Source organism: Miscanthus floridulus, chromosome 3 (genome assembly GCF_019320115.1).
Source record: "Miscanthus floridulus cultivar M001 chromosome 3, ASM1932011v1, whole genome shotgun sequence".
Taxonomy (NCBI): domain Eukaryota; kingdom Viridiplantae; phylum Streptophyta; class Magnoliopsida; order Poales; family Poaceae; genus Miscanthus; species Miscanthus floridulus.
This window is the reverse complement of record NC_089582.1, coordinates 132,623,261-132,645,925: the sequence shown is the minus strand read 5'-3', so window position 1 is coordinate 132,645,925 and position 22,665 is coordinate 132,623,261. Positions and strand designations below refer to the sequence as shown.

Here is a 22,665-nt window from a genome sequence, read left to right as displayed (position 1 = left end):
GAATTTTATATAATCTTCCTCTTAATATAAATAAAAAATATTAAGTCATACTACTAAATTTTTTTTTTGTGAAATATTGGGGGGGGGGGGGGGGGGGGGCCATGGCCCCTGCCAGCCCCCCCCCCCCCCCCCCTGGCTCCGCCACTGGACATGGTTTAGTTCCAAGTTCCAACCGCTTCGGGTTCACCGTACACGAGACACTTTCTAGTTTTTTGTATGAAGGAACACTTAGTTTTTACCCTAACGAGTCGTTAAACTTGGATGAAACATGAACGGATACGTCATACGTGCTCGGTACTCCGCATCCACCAACTCCGAGGACGCGTGATGATGACACTAAACGGCCACGGGTTCGTTGAGAATGCGGCGCTGAGCCCGCCCCACCCACGCACGGACTGCCGGTGCCGGTGCGAATCCCTCAATCCACGGGGCGGCGACCGTCTGAATGTCTGATGGCGACCAATTCCCTCCGCACAACGTCGCGCGTGCTGGTGGAGATAACACGAAGGACGACCGGCGAGCTAGTCCACCCGGAAAGCCCGCGGCTTTTTTACCTGACCCACCCGGCCTCGGCGTCGCGCTCGGGACGGGACGGGCGGCGTGGTTGACGCGGCCACGTCGTCGGGCATGTTCGGCTGGTATTAAAGGCGGCTGATAAGCCGACTGTTATTTTGTTGTGAGAGAAAAAATACTATAGATTCTAGTTGATAAGTTCAAGCGAACATCCCACCTCCCTCGTTTTCGTAGGTGGGGGTTGTCTGCCGTGCGATGCGACGATGTTGTCGCTTTCGCTTTCAGTGCACCCCTTTTGCCGGGTTTCGTGGACGCATCACGCAACAGCCGCGCCCGTTTTGCTCGCCGCGCAACGAGGGAGGTGGGATGGAGCCAGAGCTCAGGATCGTCCGGAAAACGGAACCAAAACTCTGGTTTTCGCGGCCAGGGAGACTGGCCACGACGATCCAGGGTGAATTAGGCTCATCGAGCCAGATGAGAAAAATATGGATCGATTAATTGGACGGCCGAGGGTATTGCTGTCGTAGCTTAGGCAAAGTTGTCGTGCCGCCGTGACTTGCCCCGTTCGCTTGTGTTATAATCCGTATTTTTCAGCTTATTTTTTCAGGTGGAACAGTGTTTTTCTCTCACAACAAATTAGCCGGAACAGTGTTTTGGTTTATTTTTTCAGCGAAGCGAACGGGACCAAGAACCATAGACAGACACCTTTAATTGACAATTTGAACAAAATAATCGTACACACTCCCCTCCCCTCACCACTAACCTTTCACCTCCACGGCAAGAGCAACCAACACAGACAACCACAAAAAGACCAGCAGCCACGAACATGCGCCATGTTCGCTTGGCTTATAAGCCGTACTTTTTCAGCCAACGAATAATATTTTTCTCTCACAATAAATCAGTCAATACTACTTTCAGTCATGACTTATCAGCCAAACAAACAGGGCAATGAAACATTGTAATTCATGGCAACATCCACAAGTAGAATATTCACATAAATAGTTGTTTTTTTTTTCAATACGAACTGAAAGTAGCTTTAGGCCTTTCACAAACCATTTTTATCCTTGTTTTGCAAGAGTCGCTTTGCAAGATACATATGTTCCCCAACCTGGAGAAGCACTTTCGGTTCACGCTCAAGATATATCAGTTAGAAAAAAGATTCTCCGCGCGCCCATGCCACTAGGTCCGTGCACCTCGCGCCTCGCCCACCCACGCGTCGTTGCTTGCTCCCGCCCGCTCCGTCATCCACCTCGCCCCCGTTGATGCGCCACGGGCCTGTGCGCCCCCGTCGGCAGGAAGGGGAGGCCGGTACCACCACAGTTCCCCACCAGGTAAACCGTGACCGTTGGTGACACTATGTTTCAAGTGTTTTATGCGTTTTCAGACATGTTGCAAGCCTATGTTCGAAGTGTTTCAGTTGTTTCAAACGTATGTTCAAGTGTTTCATTTGGATGTTCCATTTGTTGCTATGTCTACACATGTTTCAAGCGTATATTTCATATGGTTTTCAGATTTACGTTGCATGTGTTTTATCTGGATGTTGTAAAAGTAGATCTGGATATTGCATATGTTGCTATGGCTATACACGCATATTTTAAGAGCATGTTTCAAATGTTTCATCTGTTTTTAGACGTATGTTGCAAGTGTTTCATCTGGATGTTGCAAAAGTGGATCTGGATATTGCATATGCTGCTATGGCTATACACGCATGTTTCAAGAGCATGTTTCAAGTATTTCATCTGTTTTGCAGACGTATGTTGCAAGTGTTTTATCCGGATATTGCATATGTTTGCAAATGACTATGTTGCAGGTGTATGTTGCGAATGCTTCATTTATTTGCAATTGTTTTATCTGAGTATTGTAAAAGTAGATAGTAGGTGTGGAGGAAGCCTAAGTTCTTGGTGGTCCAGCTACTGCAGCTCTCTGACGTGGCACAGATGGATGCCGCGGACACCAGAGCGACGGGGACTGGATGCCGCGGCGGATCGCCTGCGATGTGGCGCGGGCACGGCGTATCAGGCGGGTTGGGACGTGGGCCTCGCATGCGTCGGACGTAGGCGCGGGAAGCTCCATCCGAACAAACTGCCTTCGGAGCGGGGATGGGTGCGGGGCGTGCGCTAGGTGCGGTCCTGGGCGTGCGTCGGGCGCGGACGTGGGAGCAGCGTCCGGGCGCTGGTCGAATGCTGAATCAACGAAATGTCGTCCCTTGAGGCTTCGGTGCCCCACAAGAACCTCATCCGCATTATTCCTGACCGCAGCGCGGGTCACAAATATCAGCCCACGGCGCTCGTAGGCGCTGCCGTTGCCCTCTCATTCTCTCGACGAAAGCCAAAAAAAAAACAAGCCAACTTCACATAAACGCGCACGGACACGCCCAGGGCCCACTCTATCTCCGCCACGCTACTGACGTCTCACGGCTAGGAGTGCATCGCACTCGCACCGGGCGAGGCCAGCCGACGGAAAATATCTGGCCCGCTAGCTATCCCATCTCCACGAACGATGCAGCAGTCGCCCAGGCCGCACCGGTGGTGGCTGCGGCCGCCGCACACACCGTCTACCTTCCCGCCGCGTGCCGGGGCATTTCGCCGCGGGCGGCGAACGGGACGACGACTGGCGCGTTCAGGTGGCGACCCCGCCGGCGCACGCTGGCACGGGCACGGCCGGCGCGGCGCGGGGGACGAGCCACGGGCTGCGGCCGGGGGCTCGTCGTCGTGGCCGAGTTCGGTGGGACGTACGAGGACGGATTCGAAGACGTGCACAAGGTACATAACATACGGTTCATGCGCCCGCCGCACTCGTCACCAACTCAGCTCCGCTCAAACATGTGGCATCGTCGATTTACATTGACTCGTCGTCGTCGAAGGCGGCATTGACAAGTTTATCCTGGTGTGGTGTGTGAATTGACTGATGATTTACCTACCGGTCGTGCTTGTTGTGTGTGCAGAACATCATCAACTACTTCACTTACAAGGCCACGCACACGGTCCTCCATCAGCTGTACGAGATGAATCCCCCATCGTACACTTGGCTCTACAGGTGAGCTAGTGGACTGAATTCTTCAATCTTACCTCCTTTGTATGTGCAACTGCTTTTATAAATTATACCATAACACAAATCTTTTGTCAGTTACATTAACGTCAACGATCCATTAGACGGCGATTATTGCCTTCGCTTGCTCGCCAAGGTATATATCCGATTTTCTCCTTCGCTTCTTGTTCTGACGAAACTGACAAAAACACGAGTGTCCCCCTCCAAGCATTGTTCCAGGGTTCATTTGTTTGATCTGTTTCTTGTTCGCGTGTGATAGGAGAGGCAAGACCTGGCGGATAGAGTGATGGTCACGCGCCCCCACCTATACGGCAAATGGATCAAGGCAGTGACGCAGAGAACGAACTAAAGTTAAGCTGAATCTGAAAAAAAAAAGATATTAGATGGCATAAACAGGGTAATTAACTTACCTTTCTGTTGAAACCCGCGTCTGAGCAGAAATGCGACCACACGATGATGTACGAGCGGATCTCCAAAGAGAACCTGGATATCATGCGCCAAAGGTTGGTCGAGAAAGTGGTCTGGCCGACCGATGACACAAACACCGGCGAGTTCTAAGGATTCACGATGAGCAAATGACTGCTTCATCAATAGATAATGTATATTTTCTTCACTGCTTTTGACTCGCTCATTTCTGTATATGGCGGCTCTGCATGGATAGAACAGTTTATGTGTACTACTCTTCTAGGGGTCTCTATAGTGAGCTGGGACCCTTTTTGTCCTTACAATACAACTCGGTGAAACATTGTAAGTTGCTGTGTGTGCGTCTGTGCGTGCGTGTGTGTTTTGGCGGGCTTTAACATGGACTGGCCACGGCTGCCCCGCTTTGCTGTAGGTGATATGTTTAATATAGGAAAAATCTTAGAAAATATGGCTTATATGTTTAATGGCTCTGTTCGGTTTACCCTATATTCGGTTTGTTCGACTTCTTTTTTCAGCCAGAACAGTGTTTTTCTCTCACAACAATTCAGCCAGAACAGTATTTTCAGCCAGTTGCAGCCAAGTTTCAGACCAGCGAAAGGGGCCAATATGTTTTCTCATCGCGTTGCTACGAAAGACTGGTCTATTTGGTACATTAAATGAGAAAATATGGAAAGAAAAGGTAACATGACTTTATTCATTACAATGTTGTAAACGAACATAGAGGTTGGTCGTCATTATATGGTGCCTATTCTAGACCAGCAAATCAATGACATGTTAGTGAAAAGAAGTATTTAATGGAGTTGGGCTCAAGCAACTAACGCACTTAGATTCAAAGCACAACATTGGCTAGGATTACATTATAGGTGGAAAGAGCAAAAACTACAACACAAGTACGTCTCCTAACGCGAGGGTTTACAAAAGAGTGAATTAGGATCCACTCCCCTTAGGCGAAACTACAACACATTTCGTAAATCTGGAATTACGCGAAAGATTACACGAAGTCGAACACTAAATTACACCGAGATTTAAAGTTACATGGTTAAGAGCAACCTAGTACAACTAAGGCTTACTCCAGAAGTCGGGATAGACAAGGGCAATGAAGAAACAACAAGATAATGATTATCCAAAATATGGCGTATGACCAACAGATCCAGAAACATGAGACTAAGAAGTTAAACATCGTGAACCCTAAGACCAAACTAACCAACGGTAGACTTGAACTTCTTCGAAAACCAGATCCCTTCTTCTCAGATTACACCATCGCCTCTGTCAGACGAACCTAGTTCCACAATGACAACTAGATCTCGTAGCTCTGCTTCGAATTCGAGAGGGATGGGGTGAAGAAGAAGAGCAAGGACCAAGGGCATATTATAGTGGCGAACGGAGATAGGGCGCGGCGCACCGAAAGTGGAGACGACATGGATGGGATACACTGTCGGTTCACGCTGCGGGGATAAAGTCGGCCATGGCGCGCTCCCTGCACAAGCGAGCGGAGGGGGGGGAATAAAGAAGATGAGAGAGGGTTCGCTCGACGAGGGAGGCGTGTGGACGGCCGTGTCCCCAAAAGAAAAAAGAAGGGAGGGGTCCGGTACGGGGACAAGGACGAGGATCAAGAGTGGACCGGAGGCCAAAAAAAGAAGAAGCGCACAATACACGAGGACGGTGAGTGCGGCACGATGTCGTGGACATGCGAGGACAGGGTGCTAATGGGCCCGACACCGACGGCGTCTGCAGGGCACGTGGTGACAGCGACCCGGCATGTGTAGCGTGGTCGAGCTAGGCACAGTGCTTGGGACTTGACATCCACTTAGGCTTTTCTAAGCACTCCCTACTACCCAAGGCTAACTTTTTCTAGGTGTTCTTTCCTTTTCTTCCTTATCCACAATATGCGCCAATCTTTGTATGAAGTGGGATCGCAACATACATGCATCCTCCGAAACCACCTCCTCTTGTTTACTTTGAGAGAACACTATTTCATCAACCCGTTGTGGATTTCCCGTTCAAACACCCGAATATTTGTATCAAAAGTAGTATGGCGGTGTAACTTGGTAAAGGTACTTGGTGAACAACCTCGATACCAACGCGTGCCGAGTAGCGTCACCATGTGGCAGCTGTTCCACAGGGGCCCTCGGTTTTATCGCGACACCATAAGCTATTAACCAGGCAACTACTACCAACTTACACGCAATGAAGACGGTGGGGTCATAGACCACAGAATCAGAGGAGTATTGCAAGGGAAGATTCAAACAATAAGGGTTCCTTTCGCAACAAGGGACAAGGACTTCAAATCCAACAACAGATTTGATTTAAAGATATTCAAGTGTTCTGCTGGGACATCCACAATTAGTCGATACAGTGTCCTATGTTATCCAATCACGATTGGTCTGCTCGTATCCGAATGGTAATTTCTCTTGTAACCCACTTAACATCGCCCTCGAAAACCCTAAGCATGTCTAACGAGACTTACGGTAGATGGATGCAATAACACAGCGAAATAAATAAAATGCATATTCTGAACGTCTTTATGCTGGTACAACATACATGCACTTACTCTTCCATTCTCGATATATCGTTCACCTTTCCTACGATTGGACTACCTCAACAACTACGGATGAAATACAACGGAAATATTACAATACCGGTGGACAGCGACGAAAGACACTACTAACTACGGGTACATCATTCTAAGGCAACTAATCTACTTTGGACCACGCATCTTCATTCCCGGGCTCGGTGGATTCTTCTACCGCCCTGGCTATGGATCTGTCTCCTCTCTTGGCAACGGCTGAGTAAGAGGAATCAAGGGTTCTACTTCTGACACTTCCGAGGGTGGGGGTGCTGGTGGTACTGCAACACCGGTTCTCCTTCTATCTGGCGGGTGGATAGGGATCCCCTCCACGATCAAGGGATCCTACCGTTCAGCAGCCACCGTCCTTCGCTTGGCCCAGGTGATAAGGTAGGCCTCTCTCAACTGATGGGCATGTTGATCTTTAGTCTCCTTCAGAGCTTTCGGTATGGTAGTCTCTCGACTCTCAGCGGCTGTCGCACCGGCATGCGCTTCGGCATGCTGCACCTGAAGCATCTTGGAGAAGATCTTGGCTTCCTCGGCTCGTCGAAGGCACTTCCTCTGCTCTGAGGCTTGCCGGTCATATTGCTCATCAAGAGCAAGCAGGTACGTGGTCAAGTGCACCGCAATAGGACTATCTTCTTGCGCATCCCACCCTTACAAAGCCTCCATGCGATCCCTCGATGCCCGTTGATTCTTTTCCAAAGGTGGAAAGAACCTCATGGGGGTACGGGCAATGGGCTCTTCATAGATCTAGTAAAGGTACCGCAAGGCTTTGTGGGCCACAATCTGGTAGGTGTCGACGAAGCGAAACCCGATTGTGGTCACATTCCAGGCTTCAGTGATGTCGGGGAACTCTTCACTCTTCCTAATGTAGACGGTAACTTCACACTGCTTAGTGCCATGCTTTTCATACTCACGGCCCTCATAGTCGGGACGATATTTTACTCTAAGCTTTTACAGGGTGGCATACAGGATCTTGGGAAAACCCTCAGTGTTTAGGCAGTAACTACTAACCCAGGCTCCTGCCATCGCTGGCGGTGGTTGCAAGGAAGGACTGAGCGAAAAGCTGGCTTAAAAGGAAAAGCTAGGTGAGCTAAAGTGCACCGGGTGGTGATACCAACAGCTAAGCCAGACCCTGCTTATAAAGGCAGAGCGGTTAGTGGTCCTGACACGGTCCACCAAGGTTCCAACACGAGATCACTATAAATGAATTGACCAAATTTTTTGCGCATTTGGGGTGAGCGATGTTTGATGCCATTAATGACTAATACGGCTGCAAGACAAGGTTTCAACAAGAGCTCAGAAAAGAGTATGGGGAGACGTGGGTCATGGCAGGCGTGAACCACAGGCGACGCGAAGCACAAAGCCACAGTTTATCATTAACTCTAGAATAGGAACGAGTCAGTCGTGCACCATACGACACGCGTGACACCTATGGATGGCGTATCTGCAAGCAATACGGGCACTACAGTGCACAAACAGGATATGCATGAATGCACGTCCTATATGTCCTTCTACTATTGCCAACATATAGGGCAACCGTTCTTAGGTTTTTTGCACACCGATCTCTCCCTGTAACTAGTCGATACTATCGGACTATGCTCAGGGTCAGTGTACCTATAGAGAACTTGATTAAGCCTACCTAAGTCAGCGGAGTGACATCTATCCTGGATACATAACCATAGTAATAGAGCTACTTATAGAACTTCGCATGCAACATCCTAACTTTTTGAAAAGAATTTGTTGTCAAGTTTTAGTTTAGAAATAGGTTCCGAAGCTTTATTTCCTCATTTATGTCGATGGTGCTGCTGGTAGTGTAGGGCATACGAGCGGTGCAAGGAAGGCAGCGATCGCCCTGATGTTTGCCATGGTGAGGTGGACACGGAGGTGCTAAGGGATGATGGGACACTGCATGGCTGGGAAGTTGAACCTACACTGGCTAGGGAGTCGTATTAATGGCGACCAACCCCAACCACCGACCACCTCGGGAGCAACGTGCACACAACCCAAGCTGTCTCTTAGATGCATGGATGCATGTGTAAGTACAAATGTTCCTGCATGGTCAGTAAATTATTTTTATCTAATGGTAAGGAGGAGAGGCATTAAATGTGTCCACCTACTTTTGACCCACCCTGCGTAGGTGAAGATGTCCTGTGCTTTCTAATTTACTGAGTGAATTTCTAGATAGCTTAGGGAGGCACTCGCCATCTTGTTTTATATACTTTGCACGTTCAATCTATTGCACTTCTCGTATAAATTCTCTAGGGACCACCATTTATTGCTTTATCTTTACCGTGCTTTTTTGGCAGGTCTTTACCGTGCTTTTAGTGGACTATAAAACTTTATTCACGAACAATTTTGAGTGTTAACATTTAAGTACTCTCTCCGTCCTAAAATGGATATAATTCTCACTTTTTAATATGTTAGACAATTTCAAATTTAATCAATGAGATAGAGGGTGTGGTTTTAAAGACGTGGCCAGAGATAGCGTGATGTGAACCTCAGGAATTGCCTTCTGCTTTGTCAGGATCATACAAAATCTTACAGACACGGTTTACGCTTCCAAGGCGTTGAAAAAGTTATTTCAAATTTGGTCACCTCCATTCTTTTTAGGTTCATACTTCGCTACTTGCGGCCGGGGAGGAGCTATGCCACTGGTGCTCAGCTTCTCGCCATTAATGGTGTCGCTGTGGCGCCATGGCTGCATAGGACGATGGGACAACGCTGTAGGTGGGCGGTACAGTGTGTAGCGGGGGGGGGGGGTGGATGCTCGGCATGCATGGCCGGTGGCTCACAGCGTGATGGTCGGCACGCATGTGAGTACGAACCGCGTGCATACTCTTGAGGCCTTTGCTTGTGCCTGCGTGCTAACTTTGCATGGTGCATGCAAATGGACGGCGGCTAGTTAGCGTGGTTAAAGGTAACAAGGTGCTGCTGGTGCGTGTGTGGTAAATGTGGTGGTTGTCTGCGTGCGTGCTTGCCTTGCTCTATCCATTGCGCATATATGGTTGTGTTGCTCATGCTGCTGCCATGCATGGAGAAGGGAGAGGGAGGGAAGGTGGGAGGTGGGACCCACTGTCATGGCAGCGTGTGAGATGCCACAGTCTGCGGGGGGCGTCCGGGCGCTGGTGCGCTGCGGCGGCGATGGTGGTGGGGTCGGCGCACGCGCCATTGTCAGGCATCGGGCAACGAAGGACCAAGTCATCAAAACCGTTTTCTTTCTTGCTCATGTGTCTATAATTCGACCATTTTAACCATGCCAACGTTCCATTGAAGCACAACCAGCAGACACATTATATATGTCCCGTGATTGCCTGCTTTTATGTTGTGAGCAGGCTACTGTTTACTTAGTCGTGGAATTAAAACACCATCGAAAACATAATCTAAGAGCAACCATAATGTTGCAGAAAAGTAGTCCATAGGCATTAGAATAGTCTACCAGCTAGCTGAAACATTGTAGACTTTGTATGTATCAGCATGTCTTTGGTTACATGACACGCGGCAGGTAAGTTAATGCACTTATAGAATGTCCCTAGGTACACGTGAATTTTTTAGAGTACTGCCACTAGGTGCCAGCGGGTGTGCTAGTCCTTGTCGCCATAGGCAAGTGTGCTTGCCTAGAATTATGCTAATGATGCTTAGGCTTCAAGCGTTCTGCGGCCAAGTTGCTTGTTAATACGGTAATAGAGTTTGATTAGGAGACTCTCCTTCTCATTCAATATGAAATACATGTCATCACAAATGCGCACCACATGTATATATCTGAAGGCGGCAAACAGGGGCGGGTACATATGCGAGCTTACCATAGCCAATGTACACACAAACTACTACAGGGATGAACTATAATGAGGGCTTCTCCAGTGGGGATAGAAAAGCGACTCATCATCTAACGCGGAGGCCGGAAAAATCGACCAATTGGAGTATTCTACTCACGCAAAAGAGAGAAAAATCGACTCACGTTTCAAGGTCGACTTCTCCTGAATAAACAAAGAATTCAGCCCACCTGTAAGAGCCAAGAGCGGAGACGGAGCGGCGATGCCGAAGCCGAGTCGAGCGAGGGTGAGCGACTCAGGCGGTTGAAAGGTCCTAATATGGCTAGAGGGGGGTGAATAGCCTATTTAAAATCTATAAATCAACTAGAGCAATTTGATTAGTATAACAAATAGCGAAATGCAAACTTGCTCTAGCTCTACAAGGGTTGCAAGCCACCTATCCAATAATTTTAGTTGTTATGATCACTAGGCACACAATCCACTAGGTCACTACTCACTAAGAGCTCTCACAATAGCTACACTAAAGAGCTCCACTAGATGAACTTAATTCATAAAGCAAGCTCTCAAATCTAGCTACACTAAAGAGCTTGATATAGCAAATTTGCAGGAATGTAAATGAGTAAGTGAGGTGATAATACCGCCGCGTAGAGGAGTGAACCAATCACGAGATGAATACTTTATCAATCACCGGGAGAATACCAAAGGGCAAGAGACAACCAATTTTCTCCCGAGTTTCACGTGCTTGCCAACACGCTACGTCCTCGTTGTGTCGACCAACACTTGGTGGTTCGGCGGCTAAGAGGTGTTGCACGAACCTCGTCCACACAATTGGACACCACAAAAACCTACCCACAAGTGAGGTAACTCAATGACACGAGCAATCCACTAGAGTTACCTTTCGGTGCTCCACCGAGGAAGGTACAAATCCCCTCACAATCACCGGAGATGGCCACGAACAATCACCAACTCGTGCCAATCCTTCTCCGCTGCTCCAAGTCGTCTAGGTGGTGGCAACCACCAAGAGCAACAAGTGAATCCCGCAGCAAAAACACGAACACCAAGTGCCTCTAGATGCAATCACTCAAGCAATGCACTTGGATTCTCTCCCAATCTCACAAAGATAATGAATCAATGATGGAGATGAGTGGAAGGGCTTTGGCTAAGCTCATAAGGTTGCTATGTCAATGCAAATGGCCAAGGGAGTGAGCTTGAGCCGGCCATGGGGCTTAAATAGAAGCCCCCACGAAATAGAGCCGTTAGGCTACTCACTGCACTGAACACGGGGCGACCGGACGCTCCGGTTATATCGACCGGACATAGGACCCTAGCGTCCGGTCGTGCAATGCATGCCACGTGTCCTTTCTCTTTAAATACTGAGCGCCCGATCCCAACGGTTAAGTAATGACCGAACGCGCTGCTGCGAAGTGACCGGACGCTGGACCTCAGCGTTCGGTCGTTTCCAGTAAGCATCTAGAAGCGAGAAATCACGACTGGACGTGTCCGGTCATGCTTGACCGGACACACCCAGCGTTCGGTCACTCAACGTCATCATACGTCAGACTGACCGGACTCAGGCCCTGAGGGTCCGGTCAGTTTTCACGCCAGCGTCCGGTCATGAGACCGAAACAGCGTGCCCTCTGCTGCCACTGACTGGACGCGCCGGTCCAACTGAGACCAGCGTTCGATCACTTATAGTGACCTCCATCTTTTCTATATAGGGCGCCGGTGGCATCGTCGGACTGTCCGCACTCCGCCGGTGAAGTTTCTAACCCTTGCTCAAATGTGCCAACCACCAAGTGTATCACCTTGTGCACATGTGTGTTAGCATATTTTCACAAACATTTTCAAGGGTGTTAGCACTCCACTAGATCCTAAATGCATATGCAATGAATTAGAGCATCTAGTGGCACTTTGATAACCGCATTTCTATACGAGTTTCACCCTCTTAATAGTACGGCTATCGAACCTAAAGGTGATCACACTCACTAAGTGTCTTGATCACCGAAACAAAATGACTCCTACCATTTATACCTTTGCCTTGAGCCTTTTGTTTTTCTCTTTCTTCTTTTCAAGTCCAAGCACTTGATCATTACCATGGCATCAGCATTATCATGTCATGATCTTCATTTGCTCCACCACTTGGACTAGTGCTACCTATCTCATAATCACTTTTGATAAACTAGGTTAGCACTTAGGGTTCATCAATTCACCAAAACCAAACTAGAGCTTTCAGCGGTGGCGGTAGGCAACGAGTCAAACGGCAGCAGCGGCGGCAACCAATGAGTTGAACGCCGGTGGTGGCAGTTTGCATCATCTCCACATAGAGGGAGCCCAGCCCTCCTGTGTGGCGGCGGCCGCCGTTTTGTACGCCGACCCTGGCAGCGGCAACGTGTGTGAACTGCAACCTCCGTCTAAACTAGGCATGCGATGACACTTTAGCATTCAGAACCGCCAGAGATGGAAGAAAGCAGTACGATGGAAGAAACAAAGGTCACGTTGTTTATTGTTTTTTAATTTGCCATGGGGCCTGTGGTACTGTTGGGCCAGGAGTCGACTCATGGGCTCAGTTGACGTGGCTGCCTTTATCTAAGATGGGTCGACTCACCACTATGGGTGCCCCTGAGGCCATAGCTACTGATTCCTCGTATATGAACTACAAGGACACATGGAGACACTGGGAGGGCGATACAATCCAGCCTTGCAAAAGCTAAGGGAAACACATACTGTAAGTATTAAATAGTATTATACCAGAGTTTTGTGTCTATTGTGAATAACCAATGGTAGGGCGGCATAGGGTGATGTTGTATACATATTGCCATCTAGCTTATTTTTGGATCAATGTTGTTGGATGAACCTTGGACTCGTACAGGTTCTTTGCAATGTTGAGATGCTTGTGTCGCCCCTTCTGCCTCCTCCCTTTGGTTTTATCCTTTGCGCACACCCACTGACGCCCACCAAAAAAATCCCAGCGGCAGCATGTGGCACAAAGCAAGTATGCAGGTTCTATAAATTACAAAAATGAACTAAGCATGTGAATACAAACTCATCATATACGGAAAAGATGCACCTTAGAATCTCAGTAAATATCGTAATCAGACAGAGGAAAAGGTGGGGCCATCAATGGTGACGGGTAGCCAATCAAAATCATAGCCATAGCATAGGATAGGAGGCCACATAATTTCTTTGAAACGGAGAAAGATGCACCAGTATCACACGATCAACAATTTCTAGAATTAAGCATTGATGGCGTATGGTAAATCCTATTGGAACAGCGAAGGAAAGAAACCGAGCATATGGGCTCCAAAGATAAATCTTGGATAAAAATCAAATGTAAGCTAAGTGAGATTTGTAGACCACAGACCTAGATAGATAGAGAGAGAGGTGCTAGAGTGGGGAGCATGTACCTACTCATCATCGCTTGTATTGGAAGTAATAATTCTCAAGTTAGTTCTGTAGCCTCAAAACCAAAGATGTACAGAGGTATGAGGAAACTGCAAGAATATAAAGGAGCAAATGTCTGTCCATAGTAACAAAAGATTAACACATAGGCTTGCAATTAATACATAAGGCACGCAATATGTGGACAGAGCATGTAGTCTGCCATATTTTTTTTGCTCTATGTGTCGAGTATTACTGTATACAAACAAAATTTAAATATAGAAAACATTCAACCTAAATCTATAGAAAGATCCATGTAAGGTAGGTAACATATCTCTGTATTTTGTATTAGTCTGAATGTTACAACCTTTGGTTGAACCAAGCCTGAAGTCTATATGTGCTGTCACAAAATGTGTACATGTGTTACCAGGAAATATATGAATGACATGATGTGTCCCTGCTACTCCTATTGAGAACCTCTTTATTTTGAAGCATGTCCATTGTAGCTATGAGGCAAGCATGTAGTTGCTAAATGATGATAGTGTTTAACGACGACTGACCATATATAAAGAGCCGCAATACAAACCATTTAAGGAAGAACATATTAGTCCATGATATGGCACATATATTTATCCAAAATCCATTAATGAAAGGTCATGTGAGCATTGGACGCCATAAAACAGGGCTCGTGTATTAGGCTAAGGCATAGAAAACAGGGAAAAAATCGGTTTTAGCCACCATATAGGATTGTCCAGTGCAGAACGATATGGAAGATACATTATGCTATAAAACAATGTATATGGTTAGTAAACGAAACAATCTAAGTCGGAGGCTGGTTCAATATCATAAATCCTTACCATTCCAGAATGAGTCAAAGGTTTTTTAGTGGATCCATTGAATTGAACAAAGTATTAGAAGCAATAATTCTTATTTTAGTTTCATAGCCTGAGAACCAAAGATGTGCAGAGGTATGATGAAACTGGAAGAATATAAAAGAGCAAATATGTGTCCATAATAACAAAAGATAACGCATAGGCTTGCAAATAATACATATAAGGCACGGAATATGTGGACAAATTCAGTAGTTGTACCACTGCAATGGTTAGTAAAGTGATATGACAGTCAAATTTATCAGCTGGGCTGAAGGCAAGGAGCACCAAAAATGCAACCATGTTACCTATTCCTGTCTTTGCTTCTGTAAGATCATCCTTTCCTGCTGGGGAAAAACACTCAAATGTTACTCTAGGGGTCTGAAGAAATCATTGAGGGATTTAACCGTAGTGTTTTGGCATGTATGCTGACCTTGAATAAATATTGGCAGAGTAGCTTCCTACACCTGGGTCATCCTTTCATCTCCAGCATCTTTGATGGCTTTCAGTGACAGTGGAGAAATAGCACATTGATGAAACCTGTGACATGCATAGCAGGTACCTATCAAAGTGACAGGATGATGGATCGTAATAGTTAAGATGTACACTAACGACGCAGACAGCAATGTGATAAACTAGAAATCAAATCCAAAATAAGCTCCCAGTTCTAGATGCTACGGAATTACAGATCTCTTAATGCTGAAGAAGGTTACTAAAAATTTTGATTTGGGGCTGAGTCTGCCCTCACCGACGACTTGAGTCCTGTTTGGGACAGTCAATTTGCACAGAATCGATTCCATCTAGGGAGGCAACACCAAATTATCTGCATCATCGGAGGTCCTGTTTGAGACGGCTAGATCGAATCGAATGAGATCCATGTAGAGGGGAAAGACAAAAGGTTGGACTCACCATTCGTGGACGCACCAACGAATCGGACGCATTCAAGGTCGTGTTCACCAATCGGTGGTCCCGCTGCGCTCCCCTAACGTTGTGGAAGTTGGGGTGGAGGACGTGTCGGGGGCACCGGCGCGGGCGGCTGGTGGGGCCCACTCACGGGGATCCGACCATGCTGGGGCCCCTAGGCGCGCCGGCAGGATGGACACGGGTGTTGGTGAGGAAGACGAAGACACAGCTGGGCCTCCCGAGCGTGGGGGGTCATCCGTAGGCGCAGCAAGGGCGGAGCAGCGGAGCTGGTGTAACACCCTGAAAATTTTCATTTTCAAAAATAGTCAAATTTATTTATTTAAGCAATTTATGTGAGCATTCAAACATAGGAAAGTAATAATTTTTATAAAACAAAAATCAAATATAAGATTAGCTACAAGTGATGCATACATGCTGCTGCATATTAATTTGTGAATGTTTGGTATTGATAAAAAATTTCAAAGAGAATTGAAATTTGAATTTAAAATGCTTTTGGAAAATTTGTTTGGAAAAAGAAAAAAAGGAATTATTTTTTTCCTTTCCTCCCCTTCTCTATTTTCGGCCCGCAGTCTTTCTCTCCTCACCACTGAAAGCTCTAGTTTGGTTTTGGTTAATTGATGAAACCCTAAGTGCTAACCTAGTTTATCAAGATGATTATGAGATAGGTAGCACTACCCCAAGTGATGAAGCAATGGCAAAGATCATGACAATGGAGATGGCATGGTGATGGTCAAATGCTTAAACTTGGAAAAGAAGAAAGAGAAAAACAAAAGGCTCAAGGCAAAGGTATAAAATGTAGGAGCCATTTTGTTTTAGTGATCAAGACACTTAGTGAGTGTGATCACATTTAGGATAGATAGCCACACTATTAAGAGGAGTGAAACTTGTATCAGAATGCGGTTATCAAAGTGCCACTAGATGCTCTAACTCATTGCATATGCATTTAGGATCTAGTGGAGTGCTAACACCCTTGAAAATGTTTGTGAAAATATGCTAACACTTGTGCACGAGGTGATACACTTGGTGGTGTTGGCACATCTACAAAGGAGGTGGTGTTTGCAGCGCTTTCGGGAAAATAAAATGCCTATTTTCTATTGCGCCGGATGCAAATTCTTGTGGTTGGCACATTGGATCAAGGGTGAAGAAGTTAGAAGTGAAAACGAGTTGATCGCGAAGACGCTGGCGTCGGTCAACTGACCGGACGCTGGGTCTGAAAGCACCGGACGCTGGTTTCTGCGTCCGGTCAAACTGACGGGTCTGCACAGTGCCGAGGGTATTGCACCGGACGCTGGTCTGTGTCCGGTCAAGGTGGACCGGACGCGTCCGGTCGAAAAATATGCCTCGGGGAGCTTACTGGAAACGACCGGACGCTGGGGCTTCAGCGTCCGGTCAGTTTTACCAGAGCGTCCGGTCAGCTTCGTAGCCTTGAAATCTGACGAACAGCGTTTGAAGCTGGTGACGCGTGGCGTCCATCGGGCGACCGGACGCTGAGGGCCAGCGTCCGGTCAGTATGACCGGAGCGTCCGGTCAGAGCGCGTTTTGCCCAGTGAAGGGGTATAACGGCTCTATTTGATGGGGGCTTTATTTATAGCCCCATGGCCGGCTCAAGGGAGCTCTCTTGCACATTTTCATTGACATAGCAACCTTGTGAGCTTAGCTAAAGCCCTCCCACTCATCTCCATCATTGATCCATCATCATTGTGAGATTGGGAGAGAATCCAAGTGCATTGCTTGAGTGATTGCATCTAGAGGCACTTGGTATTCGTGTTGCGCTGCGGATTTCGCTTGTTACTCTTGGTGGTTGCCACCACCTAGACGGTTGGAGCAGCGGTGAAGGATCGGCACGAGTTGGTGATTGTTCGTGGCCACCTTCGGTGATTGTGAGGGGAGTTGTACCTTCCCCGGCGGAGTGCCGAAAGGTAACTCTAGTAAATTGCTCGTGTCATTGAGCTACCTCACTTGTGGGTCGGTTCTTGCGGTGTCCTATCGTGTGGACGAGGTTTGTGAAACACCTCTTAGCCGCCGAACCACCAAGTGTTGGTCGACACAACGGGGACGTAGCGTGTTGGCAAGCACGTGAACCTCGGGAGAAAATCGATTGTCTCTTGTCATTTGCATTCTCCCGGTGATTGGTTTGATCTTCATCTTGTGATTGGTTCATCCCCTACACGGCGGTATAATCACCCTACTTACTTGATTACATTCTTGCAAACTAGTTGATACAAGCTCTTTAGAGTAATTAGAATTGAGAGCTTGCCTTGTTGTTTACATTCATCTAGTTGAGCTCTTGAGAATAGCAAGTTTGTGTGCCTAAGTAATCATTGCAACTAGAATTGTTGGATAGGTGGCTTGCAACCCTTGTAGAGCTAGAGCAAGTTTGCATTACGCTATTTGTCATACTAATCAAATTGCTCTAGTTGATTTGTAGATTTTTAAATAGGCTATTCACCTCCCGCCCCTCTAGCCATACTAGGACCTTTCAACCACGCCAGCCCAGCTCTACGCCGGCCCGCTGGCCCAGCCTCGCGCTCCGCAATGGCCTGCGCGGCCCAGCACTTGTGCCGGCCCAGCCCCGCTCTGGCCTAGCCTTCTGCGGGCAACCGTCGCCGCGCCTCCTTTCCCAAGCCGTTGACGCCCGGGCCCCGCCTGTCAGCTCCTCCCCCTTCCTCCTGTGCGACTTGGAACCATCCGCGCCTGTCGCAGTCGCAACCGCCGCCCACGTCATGCGTCGTGGGAGCGCCTTCCCCCGCGCCCGGCCTCTTTTTAAGCGAAGCTGAGCCTCCCCCGTGCGCCCCTCTGCTGTTCCCCGCTCTGTTTTCGCCTCGCTCTCGCCTCGGAAGCCCCAGCAACCGCTGCACGGAGGAGCTCCGCCGACCGCCGTTCGCCGTCCGCGTCGGCCGTCTTCCCCGAGCCGACTCCGACCCTGATTTCCCCGCTGTGAGCCTCCCCTTGCTCTCCTCTTTCTCCCCGGCCTTTTTCTATGGCGTTAGGTGGTTTCTAGCGCCGTTGCCGCGAGCACCATTGGCCCTTGGACGCTGGCCATGGCGACCGCCGCCTGGGCCTTCTCCTCCGGCCACTTCTTTGGCCTGGCCGAGACCCCCTACTCCCCCCCGCTAACCCCGGTGCTCTCGGTTCTTCAAATCGAGAACCCTAGCCCCCTAACCGCGCTCGCCGGAGTGCTCCACGCCGCTGGCAATGGAGAGCCGCCGTGGCTGCCACTGTTCCGGCCGGCCATCCTCCTTCTCTCTCCCCCGGATTTGTTTCTGGCCGTTCCTTTCTAATCCGACGGCTCTAAGTGGCCAATACCCCTTCGCGGGTAATCTTGCTAAAGAGACCCTGTACTTTTCTAAGTCCTAACCCGCAGTCCAAAGCGTATTTCCCCGAGTACGCATTCCCATTTTGAAAGCGTAAAGTTCACTGCTTTAGTCTAAAATACGTTTTCAGAATTTACAGAAATGTCATTTGAACTGTTTTGCTTATAAAATTGTCGTTTTAGCTCTGAATTGATCCGTTCAAATCGCGTTAGCTTCGTAATTTCATAATCTACATGTTAGAATCACTGTTAGTCAAGTTTGGAACATTTTAATTTCCTGGTTAGATTTAATTAAATATATTGCTATAGGAAATCCCGTTTAAATCATAACTTTCGCATTTTAGCTGCGTTTTCGTGAACTTCGCGTTGACGTGATCGTAGCGAGACGTAGATTATTTTCACAAACATTTTATCTTGTTTTCTATACTGTTGGTGTACTGTTCTAATGATAGGAATGTTTGCTTTGCATGAATGCTTTTGGAATGTTGTATGTTGCCATGTTGGTCGCGTTCAGACGGTGAGAAGAATGTTGGAGACCAAGAATTCTTCGACGACCAGCAGGACCAGCAAGAGTTTGTGAACCAAGGCAAGTATAGCATGGGCCTACCTTGATGTCCTATTTCACTTTAATCAATTACTCATGTGCATGTGTCTAATTTTGATAACCCTAAGGACATTCTAGACATTTGATGGCTTGTTCCCTTGACTCCTATGGGGTAATTGCATATGGGTAGATTGCTAGTGCTCTAACTGAACTTGATCTACATAATGATGAATGATTCTACGGAACCAAGAGTTTCACATGATTTATAACAACTGTTCCATAGGGCGAAGGTGCAAATGACCTTTGATCATGTTGCTCCCGGCCCTCCATAAGGACTTATCTGTCGGCAAAAGCTGGGACTGACAGTGCAACCGGGAGAGTCATATGGCTCTGACTTTAGCTCAGTAATAGGATCTTTTCTAGCTAGTTAGAGGTTACCTTTTTGGCGCAAATGGGGCTTGCCACGTTGGGTATAGGGCTGCCTCTGTTCCTATGAATATAGCCGTGATGGATATATGCCATAGGAAAGGGGGGTTCCTACATCTGCCTGCCAAGGAAACCTAGCGGCCCTAACTTGTTAGAGAAACCAATAAAATGGCTTCATAGTGTACCCTGCCCGCTCACCTTGGCAGTGACATGGGAGTAATTAACCCGGGCATATGGGAATCATGACTCACGGTGAATGTGCACCACCTCTGCAGAGGGTAACAAACTGTTATAACAGCCGTGCTCACGATCACGAGCGGCCCGGAAAACTCACAGAATAACTTGTTACTTGTTGTTGATCATTTAAGTTGTTCTATGATGAAATATGGTACAATTGACCCTGATATATGTTCTTATGGGATTAAATGGGAGCTTAAGCATAATTTGATAATACCTGAGAATAAAAGCTTGACTTACTAAAAATGCTAACTGCAGTAAACCAGAGTCAATCTTTTTGAGCTTCATAACCCTATGTTAACTTGTTAAGTACGGGATGTACTTACGCTTGTTTATTTTCTTTATTTGGATAAAAATCCTGGATGGGTAACAGATGACAACGGGTATGAGGAATTCCCGGAGGATTTTTAGGCTTGTGGTCAACCAGTTGACCTTCCCTGTGATGAAGCCCCACGAGAGAGTTACCTTTTATTTTTTGCTGTGATGTTTAAGACTAAGTTATATTATGATTCTGATGTATGAGACACCATGATGATACTTTATGTAATTTGTCAGCTTGTGTGTGTGATTGATTCCTGGGCACACACGAGTTTTACGCATTCAATTTTATCCTTAAAATTGGGTGTGACAAATTGGTATCAGAGCCATGTTGACTGTAGGATGCAAGCCTAGTTAGAAAACGGTCGTATTAGCATCTTTGCTCCTCTGGTTTCTTGCTTACTGTCTTATTCTTGTTATTTTATTAAAATATTTATGCTTTTCATACCTTAATCTATTATATAAAATTGTTGATTCTAATTATATCTCACTTTAAATCTATAGATGTCTCATAACCCGAAGACTGCTCGCCTCAGCACTACTAGCTATCGTGCCCTATTCACTCCACGTGCTCCACAGGCGGAGAAGGAGATTGTTATCATCTCCGACGATGAGGAGATGGCTACCCCGACGCCTACACCTGCTCCTACTCCAGTTGTCGCGCCGGTCTATCCTGTCGTAGCTATACCTGAGGAGTCGACGGCTACTTCCCCTACACCTGCACCATCCCCAGCTGTCCCCGTGGTGGATGAGGAGATTGGCTGGAAGTGCAAGTACTACTTCAAGCCAGCTCCAGAGACAGCCTACTACCACACCCTCCTCACTCACATGCTGGACGACTACTACCCCGACTTGCACGCCTCCATCAGCTACCACTATGCCGAGTACCAGCATCCATTGGAGGCTACCTTCTGGAAGGTAGAGCTGGTGGTCACCGCCTGGAATGACATCAAGAATGGACATGAGGTGGAAACTGTCCACCATGCCCCTGCCAGGAGAGCCTATGCCTTGGATGGCATGGAGGATGCAGCACAGAACGCCTACATCCACTACCATGGTCGTCGCTTTGAGGCCATGAGGGAGGATCGCTTTAGGTTCCTTCCTCGCAATGATCATGAGGGTGTTTGGCAGGTCTTGGCTCCACCAGAGAGTGACCCGACTCTGGAAGCAACGGTGCAGCATGTCCACGCTATGTAGGGAGTGGACGAGGAAGTCAAAGGAGAACTGCGTGCATCTCAGAGGGCTCAGAGACGTCTCCAGAAGCAAGTAGATGAACTTCGAGCAAAACTTGGGCAGCCTTCGATCTACAAGAAGAAGCGCCGGTCCTTCACCATGATTGACACCGCTCCATAGGTGTTAGGTGCCTTGATCTAGATTACCACGTCGTTAGTTCGTGTTTCATATTTAGTTTTGTTTGGTCTTGTGAACTTGGATGATTAGATGTTTAATTTGTGAACTTGGTTGATTTGGTATTTGTTTGATTGCTGGAAGTTTGTGGGCATGTCCACAACTTCCTTAGATTGGAACTTTAAGTTTAGAATGAAATATTAATGCAGATGTCTCGCTTTATCTTATCTCTGCTGTGCTGATTTCTGGAGCAGCCTGTGTTCTTTATCTGGTATCTTGAAATCTAGGCTGTCAAAAATTCTAAAATTTTTGTGGAGATAACTAGACTTCTGTATCTTTCAAATGTCTCTAGAATCACGTCAATAACTGTTCAGGTTTGTGAGATCTAGCTGACACAAGTTGATGTTCCTATGCTGTCTGGAACCCAAAACAGATTCGGTTTAGCTCTACTTTTGACCATGTGTGTGTCAGAATCTGTAAAAGTGATCTAAATAAAAGTTGTAGCTGATCTCCTAAGCTTTCTAACAAATCTTGGTGCACCTCTGTTGGATCTCTGAAACTTGAGTTATAACAGTTTACTGAACTGCTGAATTTGAATCTTGTCCAGAAAATTCTCAGCATTGTTTCCTATCTTTTGTAAGCTCTCTATAATTGGAAAATCTCTAAATTTTGCATATTTGTTGGAAAACAGATGGCCGCAAGAGGAGGAAGAGGCAGAGGCCGTGGTCGTGGACGTGATGCTCTCATAAATCCACCACCACCGCCACCTGTGACCATGGAACAAATATTGGGAATGCAAGCGCAGCTGATGCAAGCTATGATGCATCGCTTGGACAATGAACCTGCAAGAGGACCACCGCCTGTTCAGGTCAGAGATAAGCGTGGAGAGTTTATGAAAGGTCATCCACCGGTGTTCACCCATGCCTCAGACCCTATGGAAGCAGATGATTGGTTGCGTGCTGTGGAGAAACAACTGAACATAG

The 22,665-nt window shown here is 47.3% G+C and overlaps 1 protein-coding gene across 1 annotated transcript; it reads left to right on the top strand.

Moving 5' to 3' along the window:
• The first annotated feature begins 2,709 nt into the window (after positions 1-2,709).
• Positions 2,710-4,401, top strand: LOC136544462 (chaperonin-like RbcX protein 2, chloroplastic). The gene is made up of 6 exons (XM_066536618.1): positions 2,710-2,776; positions 3,019-3,275; positions 3,458-3,549; positions 3,640-3,697; positions 3,821-3,886; positions 4,000-4,401. The coding sequence occupies exons 1-6, from the start codon at positions 2,710-2,712 to the stop codon at positions 4,117-4,119; spliced, it is 660 nt and encodes a 219-aa protein (XP_066392715.1). The 3' UTR covers positions 4,120-4,401.
• Positions 4,402-22,665: the final 18,264 nt, after the last annotated feature.

Coding starts and splice junctions, on each gene's coding strand:
- LOC136544462 (XM_066536618.1), top strand. CDS start 2,710: ATGTCGTCCCTTGAGGCTTCGGTGCCCCACAAGAACCTCATCCGCATT. Junction 2,777..3,018: donor TATTCCTGACCGCAGCGCGG/GTCACAAATATC, acceptor CGAACGATGCAG/CAGTCGCCCAGGCCGCACCG. Junction 3,276..3,457: donor GATTCGAAGACGTGCACAAG/GTACATAACATA, acceptor TTGTGTGTGCAG/AACATCATCAACTACTTCAC.